At 52.9% G+C, this 24,044-nt stretch overlaps 2 protein-coding genes across 16 annotated transcripts in view; one reads left to right on the top strand and one right to left on the bottom strand.

The window, feature by feature from the left end:
- Positions 1-5,170, bottom strand: part of LOC133485709 (PH and SEC7 domain-containing protein 1-like) — a 34,795-nt gene extending 29,625 nt beyond the window's left edge. The window contains exons 1-3 of one of the 5 annotated variants that reach the window (XM_061789877.1): positions 5,011-5,154; positions 4,125-4,299; positions 1,086-1,465 (exon numbers count right to left, since the gene is read on the bottom strand). The gene's annotated coding sequence lies outside the window, so the exon portion shown is untranslated. Of the gene's footprint in view, positions 1-42; positions 247-781; positions 914-1,085; positions 1,466-4,124; positions 4,300-5,010 lie in introns of those variants that run through there. The other 4 variants (XR_009790783.1, XM_061789876.1, XM_061789879.1 and 1 more) reach the window with 4 other exon arrangements.
- The window catches only part of ninl (ninein-like), a 29,154-nt gene that overhangs the window by 3,812 nt on the left and 1,298 nt on the right, over positions 1-24,044 (top strand). Inside the window, exons 1-22 of one of the 11 annotated variants that reach the window (XR_009790785.1) lie at positions 6,784-6,927; positions 8,669-8,883; positions 10,563-10,656; positions 10,726-10,925; positions 11,130-11,313; positions 11,458-11,522; positions 11,598-11,765; positions 14,657-14,803; positions 16,010-16,146; positions 16,216-16,356; positions 16,669-16,843; positions 18,885-18,995; positions 19,402-19,479; positions 19,557-19,704; positions 20,788-20,838; positions 21,037-21,134; positions 21,199-21,279; positions 21,378-21,505; positions 21,593-21,730; positions 21,957-22,704; positions 22,818-22,884; positions 23,472-23,543. Coding sequence is in view for 9 of the 11 variants with exons in the window: in XM_061789883.1 (XP_061645867.1) it covers positions 8,701-8,883; positions 10,563-10,656; positions 10,726-10,925; positions 11,130-11,313; positions 11,458-11,522; positions 11,598-11,765; positions 14,657-14,803; positions 16,010-16,146; positions 16,216-16,356; positions 16,669-16,843; positions 18,885-18,995; positions 19,402-19,479; positions 19,557-19,704; positions 20,788-20,838; positions 21,037-21,134; positions 21,199-21,279; positions 21,378-21,505; positions 21,593-21,730; positions 21,957-22,386 (2,757 nt within the window). In the remaining 2 variants the exon portion in view is untranslated. The other 10 variants (XR_009790784.1, XM_061789884.1, XM_061789888.1 and 7 more) reach the window with 10 other exon arrangements.

Here is a 24,044-nt window from a genome sequence, read left to right as displayed (position 1 = left end):
AGGTTTACATGGAGACTTTTTTGTCATTCGACTGAAGATTACCGGTCAAATGACGTGATCCATTGCGATCGGGGGCATACATGTGCACATCAGTGTAAATGTCACAGTCATTTATCAAGATGGAGGTCTGTCGCCTAGAGCACAACAGTTTGGATTGTTTTTCACTTTTATTAAATCAACCGCTTGATCAAAACAAATTAGAAGTAGCTAAAACCGAGATCTCTGTCGTGTACGAGCTCTGGTTGGGACACGCGTGAATAATGACCTCACCGCGCATTTACATCAAGACGGAGCATGCACAGACCAGCTCCATTCCAATTCAACGTTTACAAGGTGAAAATTGACTTCTGATCGGTTTGGCAAAAAGTATACTCCACCCCTGTGAAATCGAAGTAAATAGCATTTGCGTTCGGCCTGTTTATTCCAACGCAAGTTTTTCTATGGAGCATTTTGGATTCGGGTTGGGCTTCCAAACTGATTAGAATCGGAATACAAGGCTCCATGCGAACCCCCCTGTTCTCATTCGATTAGAGAGGACGACGTCTCAAAGCGAGACATCAGTCCTCCCTGTGGCGTCCGGTCTGGTCTGGAACGCTTAAATCAAAACTTCCCAGGATGCACTAGGCTGAGGACACGCGTCTTAAGAGGAGAGCATGCATAAGGAGGAAAAGACGAGCACAACGTTGAATATAAAAAGTCAACTTGACATCTCAAGCGGTCACGCAGTGTGACCGCTTTCTTTAAAAACCCACCGACGCCCCCACCGCCTGGCCGACATCACCTGTCAATCAATATTCAAGGGCCTGCTGCACCAGTCAGAAACAAGACAACCATTTCGTCCATTTAGTGTGTGTCGCTCATTTAAAGTCATTTCAACCGGCCAGTGACGCAAGCAAACGAACCAATCAACTCTGAACTCACTTTACTGATACACACAGACAGGCACATTCGAGCGCGCACACACACACACATATATGAAGAGGCTTAGTGCGACTTTTATAGAAGGCTAATAGGATTCCCCTTCTCCAATTGTGACACACACACGAATTAGTAGTGATGTTGAGACAAGTGGAGCGTTAGCTTACCCGTGTGTCCTCTGCTGTCATGTCCTCTGCGTTGCCGTGGTAACACATAGGCGCTTCTTTCTCCAACTTGTTGTGCGCACGATCATCTCCGCCTCTTCCTCCTTTATCAATCAGCCTCACCCCGCCTCTTTTCCTCTGCCGACCAATCGCGTCGCTCGCCAGTGAGGAGCGATGCCGACAGATGGCACAAAGCGGCTTAACGGCGTGGCGGTGCGGGCTGGGCAGGCTGGGTGGTAACTGTCGGGCGTTCCGGGAAGATAAACGCACCTGCGTTGGAATGCCCCTGGCCACGCCCCCAATGGCGATGTCACACTGCTCACTTCCTGTACATAGTCTGCAAGTGTCCTTTCACTGGGCGGGCCCTCCATCCAAACCAATCACTGAAGAGCACAGGAAGATACTTGACAGGGATCGCAGCATGGAATAAAAACAAAAAAATCAAGGATTCAGAGGGACATGGCCCCCTGAAAAATATTGAGATTTGAAAGTTGATGTACACCTGGACACTCCCCAAAGAATCCAGAAATGTGTAATTCGTTCCCGCATCTTTAATGATCATTCAGCTTCCCTTTGCTCAATTGCCATCCTCATTTGACAAATATAAACGATTCAGTTCATTGATGAAATGACTTGTGTACATGAGCCCTTGAGTCTTGTGCTCCTCTCGTTTCCAGATCCGTCACAGTTACTAACTAAAATATTAGAAAACATAAGAAGGGAATACAGGGGAGCAGAATGCAAAGGGAAAAAACTAACTTGAAACCCACTATCAGCAAATGAAGGATTTTCCGCTTAAGCGCAATCAATCTATTAAAATGCACAAACAACTTCCCGATGCAGTTGTTCTTGAACACGAATCAATCCTCATCTTGTGAACCTCCCTCCTCCTGCCGTGCCCGCGTCACCTACGACTGACTGCGATAGCTTCCCATCGTAACATCAAATGTCACCCATCCACTGCGTTGCCCCCCTCGCTCCTTCCAGTTGTCTGAATTTTCGCCGACTACCCTTCAGTGACGTAGGAAGCGTCTCAACTGGGCCGAGGAGAAGCAAGGACCACTGGACTGCCGGCCAGTGGTCCGAGGTCCTCTTTTCCCATGAAAGTAAAGTGTGCCATTCATTCGGGAAGGGTTTGGAGGAAGACGGGTGAAGAACAGAACCCGAGCTGCTCGGGTGCAATGTCCGATGCGAGTGTTGGTAAACTCTGCTTTCTTAAATCTAAAGTCACCGCAGCAGTCCACCAGAATGATTGAGAGGACTGGATGATTCCTTCTGCTGAAGATCTGTACGGAGATGCACATTTCATCTTCCAGCAGGACCTGGCCCCTGCCCATGCCGTCAGAAGCACCAAAACCTGCTTTGATGCCCATGCCATCACAGCGCTGGACCGGCAAGCCAACTCGCCCGATCTAAACCCCATTGAGAATCGATGGCGTATTATCAAGAGGAAAATGGGGGGCACCAGACCCAAAAACAAAGAAGAGCTGACAGCAAGCATCAGGGAAATCTGGGCTTGCGTAACTCCCAGGCAATGCCGCAGGCTGCTGCCTCAATGCCACGGCGCATCCAGGCAGGGATTCCAGCAGAGGAATTCCCAACCAAGTATTAGATTTCACTTCAATCAAATCAGGTTCCCATTGTCCAACACAGCGCTTGAGCGGTTAGCACGCTCGTCTCGCAGTTCTGAGGTTCGGGTTCGAATCTCGTCTCCCGCCTTCCCGTGTGGTGTTTGGACGTTCACGTTCACGTGCTCCAGGGGGCTTTCTAAGGGGACTCTAGCTTCCTCCCACGTTAGCTTCGTTGACCGCTCCGAATTGCCCTTAGCTTTTAATGTCAGTGTGAATATGATTGACTGGCAATCAGTCCAGGGCGTAACCCGCTACTTGCCCAAAATCAGGTGGGACAGGATCCGGCACGCCCGCAACGCTAATGAGGACAAGCGGTGCAGAAAATGACTAGATGGGGAGTTCACGGTGAACTGCTGAAGTTCACTTTTCATCGCCTTTCACGTTAGCTTGAACACTCCACTGACATTGCAAGAGGTGAGGTCATTGACAAGGTCAATGACGTGGTCACTGTCGAGCTCACTGAAGAGGTAATTGACGAGGTCATCATTACAGCCTTCATCATTTGTTCCACTTTCGATATCGCCGTCTCGTAGGAACAGATTTCGGTCCAGACAACAGTTCCAGATCGGTTTCAGAACGGTTATAGAGCAGGTCCACATCGGCTCCAGACCGGATCCAGAGCACTTCGGGGTCGGGTCTGGCCAAGCTGGTTAGGAAGTCCAGACAGCTGAAGTAAAAGCAGAAGCTCGATGTTCTGCATTTGCTGCCGTCGTCGGGGTTATTCAAGTTCATGGCAGGCGGCTCAAAAGTCAAACTTCCATTTTCCTAAAACGCTCAAGCTTGTTTTCATCCTTATTGATATTTCTATTGGTAGCTGTGGTTCGATTATTACGGAAAACCAACACATGCTGAGTTGATGCTCGGGACCAGCAAAGTAAGGCAGCTTTCTTACCAGTGTGCTTCCTTCAGGTGCACCCGGCGGCAGAAGAACGACTGACAAGCAAGAAAATGTACAATAAGAACCTTTCAAGGACTACCAGCTTATTTTAGTCAAATGTTTGTCTTTTTTAAATCAAGTAAACGACTTTATGCCACACTTTTACACGAGAAACACCGAAGAACACCACCGACTCCTTTTCCGAGTAACAGGAACGTTTTCACTAGCAACGTGACAAGTGGCCGTCATCTGTGTGAAATTTTCTCCAAAAAACGTGGGATGAGAACTTCCCAAAAATACATTCTCAAACAACAACAACAACAACAACAACAACCTATTGCTGACTGATGTACATGAGCTCGTTCGTCTACTGCCCTTCTCACAAATAATGTTCCTTTTTTCGCATTCGAAACGTCATGTTCCTTTTGATGCCTTCACTCGGAGAAACCCGCCGTCGAAATTTCGGACATTTTTAACCGAAACTTGTCAGCCAATCGGAGGAGGAGACATGTTGGGAAATAATCAAGCTCTAACCGTTTTACTGGATTTTGACCAGATTTTCCATCGGTGGTATCACGCTCCATTTGTTTGGAAGCCATCATCCCATTTTCGGCAAGCCAGGAAGGAAAGCTCCCATCCACGTTCGAGCACAACGGTGATCGGTTCTCAAAGGCCGGAAGGAGTTCCAGCAGTGGTGTGCGGGCGCCCTCTAGTGACACCCAGAGAAACAATTCATTCATTTCCAATCGAATGAACCGCCTTCAAAACATTCGATCCAATCAAACATGTTCCAATCAAGTTGTAGCTGTGCTTAAATCTCGTCAAACATTTTTCTCATCCAGCACAGTACATTTAAAAAGACATTTTCAGTTGATCTTTAAGGGCCGTTTGTTTTTAAACATCTATTAAGGTACAACTGTTATTTCACTTTGACGTGCAAATACATCTGAGCTGAAATCAAGTGCACTTTTGAAGCTCAGGGTGACTGTTCAAACTTCCTTTCACTCATATTGACCATACTTGTAGTTTCATGCGGTATTTCAACGCGGCCCATTTGGATGCTATTTTCGCAGGTGGTCAAAAGTCGGACAATCGCCGGACGAGAGGGCACGTCAAAAATCAACTCGCCACAACATGTTAGTCAACCAGAACTAGTCCCCGTTCTACTAGAGCATGTTCAAACTGTACTAGAACAAGTTCAGTTCACTAGTGCTGGTCTGGGAACACGTCCAAATACAACTCGAACATGTTCCACTCAAGTCTAGTGTAGAAGAGGACCAAACTCGACCAGAACATGTCCCGAAATTCAACTCGAGAACGTTTCAATTGAACTGGAACACGAAGAAGGAGGCGGGAGCAGACTGGAGCGAAACAAGCACCGAATGGGAAGCGTTCGGTCGCCGGGTCGGACTCGACTCACCTCACCTCACCTCGGCTCGGCCCGGCTCGGCTCGGCTCGGCTCGGCTCCCGACTCGGAAGCAGCCCGTCGGCCTGCGGCTCAGTTCCGCGGCACAGTCGTTGCGCCCGTTTCGGTTCTTCTCGACTGTCTCCGCGGTGACTCCCACTTCCGCCTACGTCACGTGGCGTCACAGTGACGACGCCTTCCAGACCGACGCAACTTTCCAAGAAGGACAACTTTTGTTGAGGTCCGTCTGACAGCTGAATTCAACTCATTTCGGGGTGCGGAATCCAAAACCGGTCTAAGTTTTTCTCTATCACGTCAAGTTTCTGAATTATAGATCCCCGTTTTCTTAAACTATATGAAAAATACTGGACTTAAAAGATATGTGCTTGCTTTGTAAAACTTTTCAAATATTGACATACAATGAAATATGAAAGAAAAAGGCATGACTGCAATGTTTATTTTTAACACTTTTGTGTTTTACAAAGGATACGGTACAAATCCTCTTAATTTCGGGGTGCCCAATCCAAAACTGATCTCAGTTTTTCTCTATCACGTCAATAGATCCCTGTTTTCTTAAAAAATATGAAGAATACTGTACTTAGCGGACATGTTTGCTCCAAGACTTTTCAAATATTGACATACAATGAAATATGAAGGTGGAACAGTGGGCGACTGGCTAGCACAACTGCCTCACAGTTCTGAGGACCGGGGTCCAAATCCCGGCCCCGCCTCTGTGGAGTTTGCGTGTTCTCCCCGTGCCTGGGTGGGTTTTCTCCGGGCACTCCGCTTTCCTCCCACATCCCAAAAACATGCGTGAATTGGACACTCTAAATTGCCCATAGGTGTGAATGTGAGTGTGAATGGTTGTTTGTTTGTATGTGCCCTGCAATTGGCTGTCATATTAGAATGAAAGTAGGCTACATCTTTCTTATAACCACGAGGTGGCGGTGGGATACTAGAATGAAAGTGTACACTTTTCTCCTAACCTTTAGGTGGCGGTGGCATTTTGGAATGAAAGTGTACAGCTTTTTCATTCATTCTTTTTTAAATCAAGTGAAAGACTTTATGCCACACGTTGATGACATCGTTCTGTAGCTTGCGTGGCATACATTAGCAAGTAATGGGTACAGTTAAGCGCAGTAAGCTCCCGCGACACATACATATGAGGTACTTTCGAAACGGTCAACGGGGTGCACTTGATCTCCACCGTCACAGAGGCCAAAGTGCTTTACGAAGCCATTTGAAAACACCGACGGGCGACTGAGTGCCAGGCCCCCGGGAGCAATTTAGGGTTCGGTGTCTTGCCCGAGGACACTTCGACGCGCGGACAGTCGGAGCCGGGATTCGAATCGACGACCCTTCGGTCAAGTCGTCCCTCTCGTCCAATCAGCGATGAGTCTTATCGCCCTCGAACGGTCGCTTCACATCGTTTTTTATTATTTACTGTTGTGTGTTTTTTTTTTCTTCATTAGCTGTTGAACTATTATTTCATTATTAAGTAATTGTTGAAGCCTCAGCACTTCGGGGCTCATTCTGTGTGACGTCACGGGTTCCCCACCAATCCCAGTCAGAGTGGCGCTCCCGAGTGGTTCAAAAGTGTACTGCACCGCGCTCAATGAGTGCCGGAAGTTGATTCAGAATAAAAACTCCACTTGAGGATGACAAAGATGATGAACGACACTTTCAATGTTGCCGTTGTTGTTGTTGTTCTATGCGTTGTGTCAAAATGATAGCAAGATCTAACTTGGGGTCAGTGTTTCTTCGCGTTGCTATGATTTGAGGCCTCGCGACTTATTTTGGAACGTGAGCGGAAGTTGCTTCCACTGTCTCTTCGAGGGCCTTTCACAGAAAGAAAGAAAGAAAGAAAGAAAGAAAAAGAAGACAAGAAGCGTGCATGAAAGAAGTTTGAAAACGGGGGCCACTTGAGTTTGGTAAGACCCACCACTACTAACTAACTCGTTAACCAAGTAAGTCAACAAATGTTCCGCTCGTCGTGGTTCTGATCCAGTGGAGTGCGAGACTTCTTTCAACTCGGTCCACCTTCAAACGTGTTCAATGTCTTTGGTTTTTTGCCACTTTTGAAATACCTTTTTCTTTTCGGGGTTTTCTTTCGTTCCCGCTGCGCGCGACTCGTTACCATGGAAACCATCAGCCCCCCCCCCCCCCCCCCCATGGACTGCAGTACATAGGCGATACATTATTATTATTATTTGTATTATTATTATTCAAAGTTGCAGCAAAGTCATTTACCAGTTTTTTAAAAGACATTCAATTAGGGTTGGACGAGTTTTTTTGTGTGTCACTGATACCAATAACGGTTAACTTGCTGCTTCTCCAAACCAATACCGATAACTGTTCGAATTTGTAATCTTTTATATTAGGGGTTTTTAACAATTTCCTAAAAAAAACCCAAGATAATAATCTACTGTAGCAATTTTTCATGCCGCCTTCTCTTTCTCTGGGTAAATGTCTCCCACGCTGCAAGAGCCACGCTATTTTCAAAACGTTATTGATGATTTAAAATGTGAGGCATTCGTAGTAAAAGCAGTGCTGACTGAAAGAGCATGTCTTGGTATAACGTGAAAGACAAACGTGCATGAGAGCTCCCTAAATATTGGGAGTTGTGCTGCTGTGTGGATGTAAGTTGAAAAAGGGTCCCAGCCCCTCGTAAAAGCTGCAACACGCGCGTCTTCATACGATGCGAAGTCACAAATTCATTCATACGTGAGAAAAAGCAGCATTTATTCTGACGTCATTCTGAGGTCGCGGGTTCAAATCCGGCCTCCCTGTGCGGCGTTCGCGCGTTCTCCCACATTCCCAAAACATGCGTGCGAGGTTAATCGAAGCCTCTAAATTGCCCGTAGGCGTGAACGCGAGTGCCCGAGCCCGTCTCGGCCAGCTTCGGGCGACAGGCGGGGTACGCCCTGAACCGGTCGCCAGTCACTCGCAAGGCACATAGAAACAAACGACCATTGGCACTCACATTCGCACCTACGGGCAATTCAGAGGCTTCAATCAACCTGGCACGCATGTTTTTGGGATGCGGGAGGAAAGCGGAGTGGCCGGAGAAAAGCCACGCGGGCACGGGGAGAACACGCAAACTCCACACGGGCCGGGCCGGATTTGAACCCGCAACCTCAGAACTGCGAGGCAGATGCGCTAACCGGTCGCACACCGTGCCGCACGTATATGCACTACATTTCATTTCATATTATGACGACTGTATGAACGGTTATGATGCCTTCTTTGTTTGACTTAAAGTCCCACCAAAAAGGCCCCAAAAATGTGAGTGAATATGACAAAAACGAAAAAATGGCCACGTCAATTTAAGGCCATGATTGGATTGTTCATGATTAATAAAGATAATCAACAGATGAATAGATCATTAAAAGAATCCTTTGTTGCAGCCCGAGTTTGTTCGAGCAGTTCTGTATGTTGTCGTTGATAGAAACACGGTATCAACTGTAGGTGATGACTTATGACGGGCGGGCGAGGGGGTTCATTCATGTTGGTATGTCGTAGCATGAAGGATAAAAAAAGCTAACACGCGGCAGAGCGAAAGGAAACATGACGAGACGGGAGAAAAGAAAGAACGAAGCGACAGGTGATGGACGGTTGACCGCGGGTGACAGAATGATCTCATGTCGCATAATCCGCCGGAATGTCACGCAGGTGTCGTCGGCGTGCCGGCGGGATGCGCCGGCATGGAGGAGGCGGAGCAAAGCCGCTACGTGGCCCAGCTGAAGGCGGAGTTCGACAGCTGCGACGCGACGTCCTCGGGCTTCCTGGGCCCGCAGGAAGTGACGGCGCTGTGCGGGAAGTTGCATCTCGACGTTCAACTGCCGCTCGTGCTCGACTCGCTGCTCGGGGGAGGAGCTTACGCGAGGGTGAGGCGCGCGTGTCACATTTCCGCAGTTGACTCGTCACTGATTCTTTTTGCGATTAGTCCACAAAGCAGATCAGCAGATGTAAATTGCAGATTATCGCAGCTGCTCAGCTTCAAGTGCTTCAAGGTCCTGTATTATGCCAAAGCAACTTTTTCTGCTCTTCGGGATCTAATCTTCTCTCTCCGGTGCCTCAGTAAACGTGGGAAATCTGAATTCGGAAGTTCCGTACGTTTTTCTGCCGAGAGGTACACCCTGAACCGGTCGCCAGCCAATCGCAGGGCACATCGAAACAAACGACCGTTCGCACTCACGTTCGCACCTACGGGCAATTTAGAGTCTTCAATGAACCGAGCGTGCGCGCTTTGGCGATGTGGGAAGAAACCGGAGTAGCCGGAGAAAAGCCACGAGAACATGCGGAGGCCAAGGCTGCCCTTTGTCACCGATTCTGTTCGTAGCCTTTACGGACAGAATTTCTAGGCGCCGCCGAGGTGTAGAGGTGTCATGGGTGTGTGTCTCGTACACGCCTGCTCCTGAGAGCATCTTCGCCACCTGTGCCTCGTTCACCCTCATTTTTTGCCTTTTTTGGATTGCCCGCCTGTGTACCGACCTCTGCCCGTATATTAAACCTCTGTCCATTTGTTTTGGAGTCGTGCATTTTTGGGTCCTATCCTCTGTTCCGTTCATGACACACCAAGGTCAATGCCGCCGGACCTGTGGACTCTGGGGCGATGGCAGGAAATGGAGATGGTTGGTAACCGTGCACAACGTGAAAAGGCGACAGACCAGTGGATGCAGAGGGCAGGGAATTGTGAGAGAATTCGACCCAAACCGGTTTCTGAGACCAGGATCGAGGCTCCCGTGAAGGCTCACGTCAGCCTGCTCAAGTCCGCCCGGGACCGTCCGTCCAGGCCCCCTCCTCCCCCCTAGTTCGTGGATGGGGGCCCCGTCTTCACTGCGAGGCGGCTGTTGTCGTCTCGTCGGAGGGGGAAGAACGGAACGGGAGATCGACGGCCGGATCGGCGCGGCGTCTGCAGTGATGCGGACTTCGTATCGATCCGTTGTGGTGAAGGAGGAGCTAAGCCGAAAGGCCAAGCTCTCGATTTACCGGTCGATCTACGTTCCTCCCCTCACCTACAGTCACGAGCTGCGGGCCGTGACCCGAAGAACGAGATCCCGGATACGAGCGGCCGAAATGAGTTTCCTCCGCAGGGTGTCCGGCCTCTCCCTTAGAGAACGGGCGAGAAGCTCGGTCATCCGGGAGGATCTCGGCGTAGAGCCGCTGCATCTGATTCGGATGCCTCCCGGACGCCTCCGTGGTGAGGTGTTCCGGGCACGTCCCGCCGGGAGGAGACCCCGGGGACGACCCGGGACACGCCGGAGAGACTACGTCTCTCGGCCGGCCCGGTAAGGCCTCGGGATGAAGGCGGATGAAGCGGCTGGGGAGAGGGAAGTCTGGGCGTCCCTGCTAAAGCTACTGCCCCCGCGACCCGACCCGGATAAGCGGTAGAAAATGGATGGATGGACAAAAAGAAAGACAAATTCCTCCGGAAGCCATCATCCAATTGTCAAGATTCGTGCTCCGTTGTACTCGGGTTGAAGTGGCCGTTCCAAGCGGACTCGGCATTTTGACAGATTGTCACGTTCAGCAAATCTTGTCACGTTGCCACTTTGATCCTCAGGTGGACTTTGAGGCGTTCAAGGACAACTTTGTGGACGTTTTGTCTCGCTCGCTGGACTTGACGGCAGATGACGACAGCAGATGCCAGCAGCCAGGTGATGAGCGCTAATGCTAATTAGCACGTGACAGCTTTGTTGACATCGTGTGTGTTTTTGTGTGCGCAGTTGTTGCGGACGAAGTGAAGCCAAAGTTCGTGAAGGGCGGGAAACGTTACGGCCGCCGCTCACGTCCCGACATTAAGCCGTCGCGACCGTCGGACGACTCGCCGCCGCCGCCGCCGTGCACGGGCGATACCGTGCGGTCGTCACCGGGGGGGGCGCGCGGGCCCAAAGTACGCCGATCCACGTGCCCGGACAGTGTGGAGGTGAGGCGTTCATTCGTGCGTTCCAGCCTCTCCCTGCAAAAAAAACCCAAAAACAAATATTTGTGCTTTTGTTTTAATAAGGCAAAATAGCACTCTATAATATTGTCCTTTATAAACAAAAAACATAATTCAATAGAATGTAAAAGAATGAAACCCAAATACTTGATTCCTATATTTCCCTGCCAGTGTTCACATTGTCAAAAGCTTTCTAGAAGCAACTACTTCTGCGGTCCTCGGGGGCACCGCGTCGGCGAGCCCCGCTCGGAGGTCTGTCCGCCGGACGGTCGAACGCGTGACGAACACGTCGTTTACTGTGTGCAGAGCCCGAAGTCCGACGAGGAGGCGGGAAGTCCCGAGGACGGCGCCTCGGTCCGCTTTCGGTCCAAAGGTCTTTTTGATTGTCTTCACTTTTGACTTCCCGCGGGTGTTCCGATACTTTAGCATTAGCATTAGCATTGAAAAAGCACGCTGTAGCTGAGAAGAGCCCGGCGCCACCTGCCCTTCACCTGCCGAATTCCGTCTGGTTCCGCAGCTTCCGAGCCGGAAGAGGAGGAGTCGGCGCGCGACGGCCCCGTCGGTCGGCGGCCGGGCGCTCAGGTCGGGTTCCGCCCGCCGGCAGGCGCGCGGTGGGCTTCCTGTCGGCTAACGCTACGCTAACCTTTCCCCCTGCAGGAGCGCGGGAAGTCGGAGCAGGTCGCGCCGGGACACTTCCAGAACCTTCTTTGCGGCTGCGCTCCCGTCTGCTGCTCGACGCCGCGCAAGGTCGCGCGCATCGTCACAACGCACGCACGGGCACGCACGCACGCACGCACAGAGTGTCGGGAAGATGACTTTGGAAATGTAGCTGCTTCCAATTTTATTGGCCGTATCGGGCGAAGGTCGTGGGCGTCCGACTCATTGCAGTTCAGGGGTCACGTACAGCCCGCTTTTCGCCAGACCGCTACAATCACACCGTACTTCATATAAGAATAAACAACAATACGTTCCCCCCTCTGTTTACGTACATGAGCAAAATCTTTAGATTGAATGACTATTTTGAAAAGGTCATTTTGAATTATCTTTCGTCACAATGTCTTTTTTCACTTCCAAATTCCTCCTGCGGGCCTAATTATGCCCCCTAGCGGTGGTTTTTTTTTTTTGCCCGCGGGCCCTAAGTTTGACACCCCAAGTGTAGACGACCAAGGTGACCCGGAAGCCCCCCGGGGGCACAAAGGTCAAGGAAGTTGTGGTACGCACGGGGAGCCGGTGACGGGAGAGGGCGCCGTTCGTTACTCTCGCTGGATAGAAAGCTGGGCCGCCGCAATTGAACGGGCCCGCCCGTCGGCGATTTCGAACGCGGGCTCGGCCGCATTTCGAAGGCGGCCCCCCTCCCTCGAGCGGGAGCCAGCCGACCGGCAGGCGAGACTTCTCAAAGGTCCCATGGCATCAAAATTCCAATTTTTCAACTTGAATTTGCGTCTCACAGGTCCAACTGAGTCTGCGACCCGATTTAAGTTTGACATCTCCGCAGAGGCGGCACGGTGGGCGCATCCACCGACCAGTTGTGAGGTTGCGGGTTCAAATCCGGCCCGGCCTGTGTGCAGTTTGCATGTTCTCCCCGTGCCCGTGTGGCTTTTCTCCGGGTACTCCTGTTCCTGTTTCGTCCCACATCCCAAAACTCTAAATTGCCCGTAGGTGTGAACGTGAGTGCGAACGGTCGTTTGTTTGTATGTGCCCTGCGATTTTCGAGCCAATGGGAGCTCACTTCGGATTTTCAGCCGGCGTTGCCGAAAATCCGCCGGTTTGATTCCGCTTCGCGGCGATCGTAAGAACGCGTCCGAGGAGCCGAACGCTCGCTACATTTCTTTTATTTTATTTTAACCATCATTTATTCTAAAATGATAATGCGTTCTAAAGTTTCATTTTGCACTGAAAATATAACAGTAAAAAAAAAAATATAATCCTTCCCTAACATGATGAGTGGTTGTGGTTAATAATTATGATTACAAAATTGATTAAAAAAAAAACCCCATGCTGATCATTTTGGCCATAATGGTGCAGCCCGAGCGGGTTTGTCATTTTCATTTCGTACATGTATTGTACGCAGCGCCGTACCGCCGTACTACTGGGAGTTGGCCAATCACCTGCTTCCGTAAAAAACACGGAGAACAGAAACGGGGAAATTTCCGGGGAAGGTCGGGATGGACGGCTTCCGCCGGAGCCGACATCGAGTCGATCAAAAGCGATGTTGAAATTCATTTTCTGTGAGACGTGATGGCCTTTGACGTAGACCAGTGACGCCATCTCAAATTTACGTGGCGCACCCGAAGGCGCCGCCCAATCAGACAACGGCGCGGCAGCTGGGCCGCTCAAACGAACGTCGTCGCAGCGGCAGAACCGGAACCGGAACCTTCCCCGCTCAGTTTCTCGGCATTGGAAAGCGCAGCGGGACCATCCCGAATGAACATCGTAGGTATCCGCAACGTCCTTCTGACCGCTCGAAATTCCCTTTCAAGTCGAAGGCGACGAAGCGACAGATCGCGATATCTCAAGTTGCCTTTTGCTTAGTCGAAAGCGAATCGCGGATATCTGCGACATTCGGCGGCTGGAATCCGATCGTCACGTAGAGATGCTCGACCGGTGGGTCGCGAGCCCATTTCGGGCGGCCGGCGTACCGCTTGTCCAAAAATCCCATGTATTCTTATTCCGGTTTTTTTCGGTACAGTCCAGAGGCGGAGCAAGTTCCCGCACGGAACACCGCAGGAAATCAACAGAAATCATCAGAAATGCGACTTCATTGCACTCGGGCCACAACTCCGTACAAAGCTCGACACCGTCGGGATTTTTGAGGCCGATCAGCGAGTTTCAAAAAGCGATATCGATCACCGATCCCGTCGCAAGATGGAGCAATGTGTCCGTTCATTTAGCGTATCTATGCTTGTGTGCTGCGTCCGTCCGAAGGGTCTCGGGCGTACCGGAGCCCGTCCCAGCTCAAAAGGATTCTCTGGCATTTTAGAAAAAGTGAAAACATCACGGAGGAAAGCCCATCGGCATAAAATGCTCCTTATCGGCCGATAATAATTCGATTCAATTCAAAATTCGACAATCCCCTCCCAGATATCCATCGCTCACGTAGCGGATATCTGCGACGGAATTGCAGACGAACCCCGGACGTCCCAGGGGTCAAACCGGTGGCCCGCGGGCCAGATCCGGCCCGCCGCGTCCTCTTGTGTGGCCCGCGAAAGCAAGTCAAAACTGCTCATTGCGTTCCGGTGGAAAACCCCTGAGATATTTGCAAGCATTTTTTTGTGAGCAATCCCCCCTTTGAAAAGAAATGTAATCGTTGAAAAACCTGTTTTCGTAGGCTTCTGATTTCAAAAGTGGCTCTTCATCGATGTGTTGTGGATACTGTAAGTAATTAGAATATATGAGGTCATCTTTCACGGAGAGGGGTCCGCGGTCGTGGCGGCCCTCCGAGGGAAGTCGGAAGTACGATGTGCCCCGTGACAAAAATTTGTTTGACGCTCCTGCTGTACATCAGAGACAAACGTGCGACGTCGTATCTGAAATGCCGATGGTGGGTAGGAAGAATGACGTTCGGGATATCGGGAATGTTCGACGTGAAGAAGGCTCGCCGTAGACGCCCGACCTTCCTAATCACGTGACGCCGGCCGGGCGGACACGTCCTTCGTCCTCAGTCGCGTGCGCCCGCCTCGCGCTGCCGATTTCTGATCGTCGGGTTCTACGCGCAGACGGCGCCGGAGGACGGGCCGACGACGGTCACGGCGGGTCCCGAAGTCCTCAGCCGGCTGGACGACGGCTCGGGACGCGCCAGCCCCGAGAGAGTCGTGGCCCTGTGGGCCGAGGAGGGCGTCCGCGACGGCCGGGACGTCCTGCGGGTGGGTACGGAGCCGCGGTCCGGCGGGGACAAACAAAATCCGTAGATTTGCTGAAATACGAGCCGTCGGTCGGACGTGCTTCCTGATCCGTCCTTATTGCTTTTGTCCGTTCTTCTGTTCCCGCGAGTGAGCCGGTGAAGCGGTTGGGGAGAACTTTCATCCACTCGATTGTAACTTGGAGCCTCGTGCTGCCGCTGTCGTGACCCGGAGAGTTTCTCTCTGCCGTCCCGCAACTTATTCATCTCCCTCCTTAACTCGGATCATCCGCGAGTTGGGTTCAAAGTTCACGGTGGTCGGGCTGGGCCATTGCGGGGGGGGGGGAAGAATAATAAAAAATTGACAACAAAATCCCGATTAATAAACACGATTATTCATTGATTTCAAAACTACTAAAACTCGACTTTAAATTGAACCCAAAAGATCGACCAGAAAATAAACGAGTAGCAAATAAAATGATAATTTATTCAAATAGCCATAAAAAAAAAACAAGAAATGCTTGCTGTTGCCGCTGTGTGCGCCTTGGCCTCTTGGGGGCAGTGTGGTGCACGCATGGAGAATGCAAGAAGAAAAAGAAAGAAAGTTGCGATTGAATTTGAATGAATAGCACCAATTTTTCAGATGAGGAAGAATATATGTGCGTGAGAGAGAGAGCATTGTGATGTGATGTCACAATGTTTGTGTGTGAATATTAGTCATTTGAAGGTAAATGCTGATTTTAGCTAGCTCATCAAAAGGGTTGTCCATTCAGTGTTAGCGTGAAGCTGGCGATGTTTCGAAACCTTCGTGTGCGTCGTCGTTTAGTTTGGGATGTCGAGAAACATCGTCAAGCGCGCTCAGGGAGGCCAGAAGAACACGCGTTCGTCACACGCTCGCCGCAAGCAGCGCACGGTGCCTTTGGGGTGCTTTCACAGCGCAGGAACTTGCGCCCTTCAGTGGTTTTTCTGCCGCTGGAACGGTTTTTATGATCGTGAGAAAGCCAAATCGAAATGACAAAGAACTTTGGATGAATCGCCCCGCGGCGGCGCTTTTACGGTCCGAACGGAGAAGTACAGTGCGGCCTTGAAGTGCGACTTCTGTTCGTTCCGCGGCCACGCTCTTATCTCGAAAACGGCGACGGCTCGTATCTCGGAAAACTCGCAAGTCGAGGCGCCGCCGTATGCCTTTTCCTTGGAGGAGGTCGGAGGAGTAGTTGAGCTGTTTGTGCAGACGCTGGACTTCCCCGCGGAGGAGCGCGTGAGTTTGCGTGAGCTGACGTCGGCCCTGGACAACGAACTCGCGGTCAGCGGGAACCGAATCCACCGGGCGGCGCTCATCTGCTACAAGAATGAAATCCGGCACCTGCGGTGAGTCGCTGTCCTCGGCGCGCCTCCCGCTCGCCACGGCGCCGTGACGAGCGGGAGGCGCGCTTTCAGGGCGCGGGCGGAGCAGGCGCGCGGCGAGCGGGACAAAGCCGGGGCCGACCTGGAACGGGCGGAGCGCAGGAACCTTCGGCTGGTGCGCGAGGCGGACGAGCGGCACGCCGGCATGGAGGAGCTGCACCGGACCGGGATCAGGTGAGGCGGCGCGTGCACCGGACCCGGTCGAGCGGGGCCGGCCAAACTTTTGCCTCTGGGGGCCGTCTGGAACGGTGCGAGGGCCACTTTTGAAAACCAATCCATCTATATTGCTTGTTTATATTGTTGGAGGCCCGGGCCTGAACGCGAATAGTGATTGGTTTTTGTTTGATTGTCTGGCGACCAGTTCAGGGAAACCCTGACTGACGGCAATTGGCCCCCGAGCTGTAGTTTGGACACCCCCGGTTTGGTTCAATGAGACGCCGGCTCCTATAACGTCACACTCGCTTCATCGTGCAATGTGATTGGCAGAAAGCTGGAGCGGGACTTCCGGGAGCGTCTGGCGGCGCAGCGCGGGCAAGCGGAGCAGGAGAGCGCCGACGCCGTGCAGCAGCTGGAACAGGAACGCCAAAAGCTGCAGCGACAACTGACGATGCTCAGGGCGCAGGAGGCGGGGCTACAGGAGGAGCTCGGCGGCGCCGCGCAGGTGCATCAATGTGTTCCGAAGTCACAGGGAAGTGGAAAATGCTCCCGTCTCCGGAGAGGACGAGACGACGCGCGCGCTGGGTTCGCTTGAAGTTTGCCACCAGGCGCTTGGCGTCCGAGTGATCGGCCGACGTTAGATTTGGACCCTTCCGACCTGACCGGTCGCCTTAATGTGGATGAGGTCATCGCATTTTCCCTCTGTGTAAAAAAAAAAAAAAGTTAGCTTCAAGCCCGTCTGGCTAGCGCGCAGCTGCGCGACTATGGCCGGTTAGCTAGTTGTAGCTAACGCGGCGCTCCTCTGACAGTCACTCGTCGTGGCATCCGAGTGTCGTCGTCACGAAAGGAGCACGGGGAGACGTCCACGGGAGAAGACGGCTAAACCCGCACGAAGCTATCGTTAAACGCCGTAAGAAGTGATTGGCGTTACAGTACAATTTTGACGAGAATTTTGTCGTGGTGGAGAGGTTTGTGTGTCCCAATGATCCTCGGAGCTCAGTTGTCTGGGGCTTCGCGGCCCTGGTAGGGTCACCCGTGGCAAACGGGTCCTAGGTGACGGACCAGACAAATATAAGTGGATCGAGGTTTCCCTTGCGCGGGACGCGGCTCACCGGGGCCCCTCTCTGGACCCAGGCCAGGAGGTGGGGCTCGAAGGCGAGCGCCTGGCGGCACAGCCCGAAAGGGTAACGTGGGTCCCCCTTCCCGTGGGCTCGCCACCTGTGGGAGGGGCCATAGGGGTCGGGCGCAGTGCGAGCCGGGCGGCGGCCGAAGGCGGGGACCTCGGCGATCCGATCCCCGGCTACAGAAGCTGGCACTAGGGACGTGGAATGTCACCTCTCTGGCAGGGAAGGAGCCCGGGCCGGTGTGCGAGGTCGAGAAGTTCCGACGAGATATAGTCGGGCTCGCCTCCACACACGGCTCGGGCTCTGGTACCAGTCCTCTCGAGAGGGGTCGGACTCTCTTCCACTCTGGAGTTGCCCACGGTGAGAGGCGCCGAGCAGGTGTGGGTATACTTATTGCTCCTCGGCTCGGCGCCTGTACGCCGGGGTTCACCCCGGTGGACGAGAGGGTCGCCTCCCTCCCCCTTCGGGTGGGGGGACGGGTCCTGACTGTTGTTTGTGTCTATGCACCAAGCAGCAGGTCAGAGTACCCCCCCTTTTTGGAGTCCTTGGAGGGGGTGCTGGAGAAGCGCCATCGTTCTGCTGGGGGACTTCAATGCTCGCGTGGGCAATGACAGTGAGACCTGGAAGGCCGTGATTGGGAGGGCTGTCCTGGTTGACACGCCTCTGGAAAATCGCGCGGACATCGGGGACAGTGCCTCTGGAGTGGCAGACTGGGGTGGTGGGGGACCGGAGGGTGTGTTCCAACTATAGGGGGATCACAGTCCTCATCCTCCCTGGTAAGGTCTATTCAGGGGTGCTGGAGAGGAGGGTCCGTCGGGAAGTCGAATCTCAGATTCGGGAGGAGCAGTGTGGTTTGTACGGGGTACCGAACCCCCTGATACGGGCTGTTCGGTCCCTGCACGAGCGGAGTCAGAGTTTGGTCCGCATATCCGGCAGGAAGTCTGACGCGTTTCCGGTGAGGGTCGGACTCCGCCGAGGCCGCCCTTTGTCACCGATTCTGTTCAGAACTTTGATGGACAGAATTTCAAGGCGCTTTGGTGGCCGCAGTATCGCGTCCCTGCTTTTTGCAGTCGACGCGCTTCTGTCGGCTTCGTCGGGCCGTGACCTCCGACTCTCACCAGAGCGGTTCGAAGCCGAGTGTGAAGCGGCCGGGATGAGAATCGGCACCTCCGAATCTGAGACCGTAAAGCTCCAGACAAGTTGGCGCCGAGGATCATTGGGACCCACAAACCCCTCCACCACGATAAGATGGCGGCTTCCAGGAGGGGAGTGCAGAAAATGCTCAAGCAAATTGATTTGAAGTCAATTAATTGGTGCAGACTGGAACACTTTGATTGCGTTTCAATTTGGGAACATTTGTTTTCTTTTTTGGATGATGAGTACTCATCCTATTCTGATTCCTATTTGTATCGTAATTATTAGGAGAACCGACGTCTGCGGGAGGAGCTCGTCGACGTGAGGCGGCGGTTAAACGAGGCGGAAAGCGGCGCCCGACGTTTGCACGCCGACTTTAACCGGCTGCTGCACCACAAGGTAACGGCATTTAGAAAGCCGCAAAACAGGATATTTCCTTTTCCAACTGGTCACCGTTGTTTTTGGCGAATATTCTCTCATTTAGAATTTGATGCCTTGTTGTTGTTGTTCAAGTACGTCAGCACACTCAACTAGCGTTTGGGAAACGAGGAGACGAATTGTTGAAGCTTCGGAGGTGGAATTCTTTCCCGTTCTTGCTGGACGTACAAGTCGAGTTGCTCAACAGTTCGGGTGCGAAAAATGGGATCGGGACATCCCTAATCCCGATCGAATACGTTCGAGTTGTAATGGTAGAGGCGAGTCACGTGTGAGGAGAGAGTGTCTCTAATGCGGCTAACGGAGGCGCGAGGTTGCCGATAAGCAAACGAGATGCGCCAAATTGGACGAAATTCCCTCTGATCGGCAGTGGAGCAGCTCGGACGCCGTCGACAGCGCCGAAGACGAACTGGCACGGCTCCTCCGAGACTACGAGCACCGCTGCAGAGTAAGAGAACGTTTTACGGTCACGCGTTCGTTTCCGCCTCGCTTGTTGACGTGAGCGTCGGTTCACGTTGCGTTCAGGAGCTGCGGGACAAAAACGACGAGCTGAGTTCCGAGTTGGAGCTGATGAGGAGTCACGAGAAGAGCGACAGGAAGTCGCCGCACGCCGCCGCCGCCGCCGCCGAACTCTGCTGGTCCGAAGCGCCATCTGCCAGCGAGTTGGACTCTGGTGAGGTCGCTTCCTGTCTGAACGCGCGCCTCGTCGTCTTTGCAGTAACGCCGTCCTGACAGCAGGGGGCGCCACAAAGAAATAACCTTTCTGTGCGATCGTGTTTTTGTTGACTCTGAAATCTGCTCAACTCACTTAAAACACATCAGTGAAGCTGATGTTTCTTCAAATGTGTATTCTGGTCATGAAACTGTCCTGCATTATTGTATATTAGAGTAGCAATATCATGCAAAGACATCATGTTGCATATTATAACACCAAACTGGGGGAAAAAAAAAAAAAAAAAACATACTGTAAGCTGTCGATATTTTGTCAAAATGGTGAGAATTATGAATTCATCTGTGTATAAATGGGGGATTATATTCAAATATTATAGAACAACATGACAGCGGATAAAGACGGGCCCGACAGCAATCGTTGACGCCCGTTATAATCGCATTGAAAAACAGACCTACAGTGCTGCTTGAAAGTTTGTGAACCCTCCTGACATGTTCCCAAAACCAAAAAAAACTATCCAGAGTTCGGTCCGCATATCCGGCAGTAAGTCGGACGCGTTCCCGGTGAGGGTCGGACTCCGCCGAGGCCGCCCTTTCTCACCGATTCTGTTCAGAACTTTGATGGACAGAATTTCAAGGCGCTTTGGTGGCCGCAGTATCGCGTCCCTGCTTTTTGCAGACGACGCGCTTCTGTCGGCTTCGTCGGGCCCTGACCTCCGACTCTCACCGGAGCGGCGAAGCGGCCGGGATGAGAATCTGAGACCGTGGTCCTCAGTCGGAAAAGGGGCAGGGGAGATCCTGCCCCAAGTGGAGGAGTTCACGAGTGAGGGAAGAACGGAACGGGAGATCGACAGGCGGATCGGTGCGGCGTCTGCAGCGATGCGGACCTCGCGTCATCGCATCGGTCCGTTGTGGTAAAGGAGGCGGTTGACTTTAAACGCAGCAGCGTGACATCAGCCAGTCAGATGCACGCACGCGCACGCACACTTTGGCGTGGGAGATGTCCGTCACCGAGCGGGCTTCCGTGACTCCGCCTCCTCTCCACCATCCATTTGGATAAGGATTGTTTGTGTTTTGCTCTTTTCAGACGATTGCGACACGATGAGGCGTCTCTCCGCGGCCCGGCCGGACGATGCAAGTCAGTTCTTTTCCTCCTCTCGTTCAACAGCAACTGTTTCATTCGGAAATGTGTGCAGCGGACCGCGAATAGCCAAAATCTTAGAATTGCTTAGAAAAAACCTCTTAAAAAAAAAAAACCCCAATGATCACCCCGAAACAATTGCAACAAGTGAACGGCAACATCGCGACGGATTACGAAATCTTCCGTCGTCGGCAGCCGCGGCCGTCAGCGTCGAGACGGAATTGGCCGTGGAGAAGCTGAAGAGCGAACACGAGCGTGAGATGCGGCGGCTCGACATCCAGACGGAGACGCAGGTAGGCCGGCGCGCACGCGGCACGCTTGACCTCGGGCCCCTTCCTCCATCCTCCTCTTCCTCAGGTCAACTACTACAAGTGCGGTCTGGACAGGATGAGGCAGAGCATGGAAGCGGAGCGCCAGGACATGGCTCAGGCCTTCAAGGTGAACCGCACACGCGTCCCGGCACGCCGCTCGTCACGTGACCCGCAACGACGCGTTCTCGTCATATGACGCGTCGTCGCGCTGCCGTGGCGTTCCAGCTGGAGATCAGCGAGCTGGAGGATCAGAAGGCGGAGGCGGAGCGTCAGGCCGAGCTTCTGAAGGAGGCGCTGGACAAACTCCACAATCAGATCCAACATGGCGGACGGTCTGCCGAGGAGGAGCGCAGGTGAGGAAGACGAGCGCGGTCGTCGCGGTCGTCGTCGTCGTCGCCGCTCGCTCGCGCGCGCGCGTCACGTGCCGCTCGGCTTCTCAGGATGCGACGGGAGCGAGCCGACTCGGAGCGGAACTTCGCCCGAGAGATGGGAAACCTGGTCCGGAGGTTGAACGCCGAGAAGGAGCAGCTGGAGGCGGAGCTTAAGCTCAAGATGGACCGGGAAGTCATGGTGGTCAGGTGGGCGATGATGTCATTCTTTTAGCTAGCACTTACTTCCTGTCCAGCAGTTTCACTTTTTTCTTTCGTTGAGCAGTTTTCTTTGCTTTTTTGTTTCTTTTTCTTTGTGTTTGTTTCTTTTGTTCATTGTTTTGCTTCTTTGACTTGTTTCTTGTTTTTGTATTTCTTTGTATATTTTTTTTTGCCTCCGTGTCTTGTTTGGTTTGTTTGCTGGCTTTTTGCTCAGCGGCGGGTTAAAGTCCCGTTGCGGCTCGGCGCGCGGGGAGGAGGAGGCGGCGCCGCCGAAGGTCAGCGTGGCCTCCTCCGCCAGGGGCGCCTGCGGGGGGCCGGGAGGAGGAGGCTGGAACGGGAGCGACAGGAACGGACGTGGCTGGAGCGGGAGAAGGAAAAGATGGAGGAAGAGGAACATCTCCAGGAGGAAAAGAGGAGGCCGGAGCAGGAGGCGTGTCTCCCGAGGGAGCAGGTGCGCCCCCTACAGCCCCGAGGAGGTCCGACCCGAGGAGAACGTCTTTGACCGGGAGGGAACGGCCGCGTCTGGTGGCTCCGCTCCGCTCCGGACCGGCGGCTACACGAAGATGGCGGACCAGCTCTCCGCACGGATCGTGGAGATGGCGAACGCCGTGTCAGGTCCTTTGAGCGGGACAAGCGGAAGATGAAGAAACAGCTCGAGGAGATGGAAAACCTGGTTCTGCTTCTCCGCAAGGCTCCCCTGAGGTTAGCGGAGGACGACGCCGCGCTCTCTGATCACGTCCCGCAATCCGCCTCAGCTCGCCCTGACGCATCTCCATCATCGCTAACCCGATCGCCGGCACGGACGCGTCTTCCGGGTTCATTGCGCGCACGCGCAATGCACATCCATTCACTCGCTGCGTGCGCGTGCCAGGACTCACCTGGAGGAGGCGCGCTCGGACAACGTCGCCCTGCACGAGCGTCTCCGCGTCCTGCAGCAGGAAGTTGTGCGGCCGGACGACGAGGTCGTCAACGACAGGCCGGTGACCTTGAACCCCGAGAGAAAGCCTTCCCAGCTCACGGGGTCTTTGATTTGGTGGTTTCCCAGCTCACGGGGTCTTTGATTTGGTGGTTTCAGGAGGAAGTTGGAGGAGGAGCAACATCACCAGAGCAGCAGACAGGAAGTGGAAAGGCTTCACAAGGAGGTGAGGACTCGGGCCTGACCGATTCATCGGCCGATATTAGCACTTTTCAAATCGGCAAAAATTGGCCGCATTTGAATTTGCGAAGGCATTCAAACGAACAACAGCAGAGCAAATACAACGTACAGTGGCCCCCGGCAATTTGCCAGGGGGGTTTTGGGAGCGGGCCGCACCGCACCACCAAAATCTGCACCTGATCGACGCTCATTAGAATTGCATTGAAACAAACAAACAAACAAGAAAAAGTTGTCTGACTTTTTTTTAACTGTGGGCATAAACCCCTAATAAACGACAACAAATAGGTGAATCCGAACTGCAAGCATGTTGGGTCCAGAGGTGTGGAGTACCGCGCTACATTTCATCCGTTACGTTTACTTAAGTAACCTTTTCAAGAAGTTTCTTGTACTGGCCGGAGCACTTGAAATGCATCGGCACCCGGTGGCGAGTCGGCTCCGATGGCGGGGGAAGACGCCGCTCCGACGTGGCATTCACACGCAATTTCTCCAGAAACTGCATGGTCTAGTTTCTGGAATATTGTTATTATTTTGTGACGAAGCGCGGCGACCATCTCGGACTCTTGTTGCGTTCAGGAGCGGCACGAGAAGGCGCTGACGGCCGCGCGGCACAGGACGCGGGAGCTGGAGGCGGAGCTGGAGGCTTGTCGCGGCGTTCTGCACGAGAAGCTGCGGCAGCTCCAACGGCAGGTCGGTCGCTCGCTCTTCTTTCAGCTGCGCTCATGACAACAACTTTGCGCTTTTCACAGCACACAAGCTAGCTTTTCCCTCCGAAACAGCAAGCGACAAATTGACCTGCACTGGAGCCTTCGCATATTTGCGCTTCGACCAATTCTTCATTTGCTGCTGAAAAACTCACCGAGTTGCAGTTTCTGCACTCAGGCCGAAACAACCTGCTCGATAGCGCGTAACCGAGCTACTTAACTGCTCGTTAGCGTGTGGCTAAGCTACTTAACTGCCTGTGAGCGTGTGGCGGGGCTACTCATTGGGTAATTAGCATGTGGCTAAACGACTCACCTGCTAGTTAGCATGTGGCTAAGCTAGTCCCCTGCCTCGGTGCCAAGGAAATATGTGAAAAGTGAGTCGAGTTCGATTTGGACTAAAGTAGCGCTTTGCCGCCGTGTTGTGGCATCTATCGGCAATTGTAAA

Source organism: Phyllopteryx taeniolatus, chromosome 11, assembly GCF_024500385.1.
Source record: "Phyllopteryx taeniolatus isolate TA_2022b chromosome 11, UOR_Ptae_1.2, whole genome shotgun sequence".
NCBI lineage: Eukaryota > Metazoa > Chordata > Actinopteri > Syngnathiformes > Syngnathidae > Phyllopteryx > Phyllopteryx taeniolatus.
This window is presented reverse-complemented; position numbering and strand designations above follow the sequence as displayed.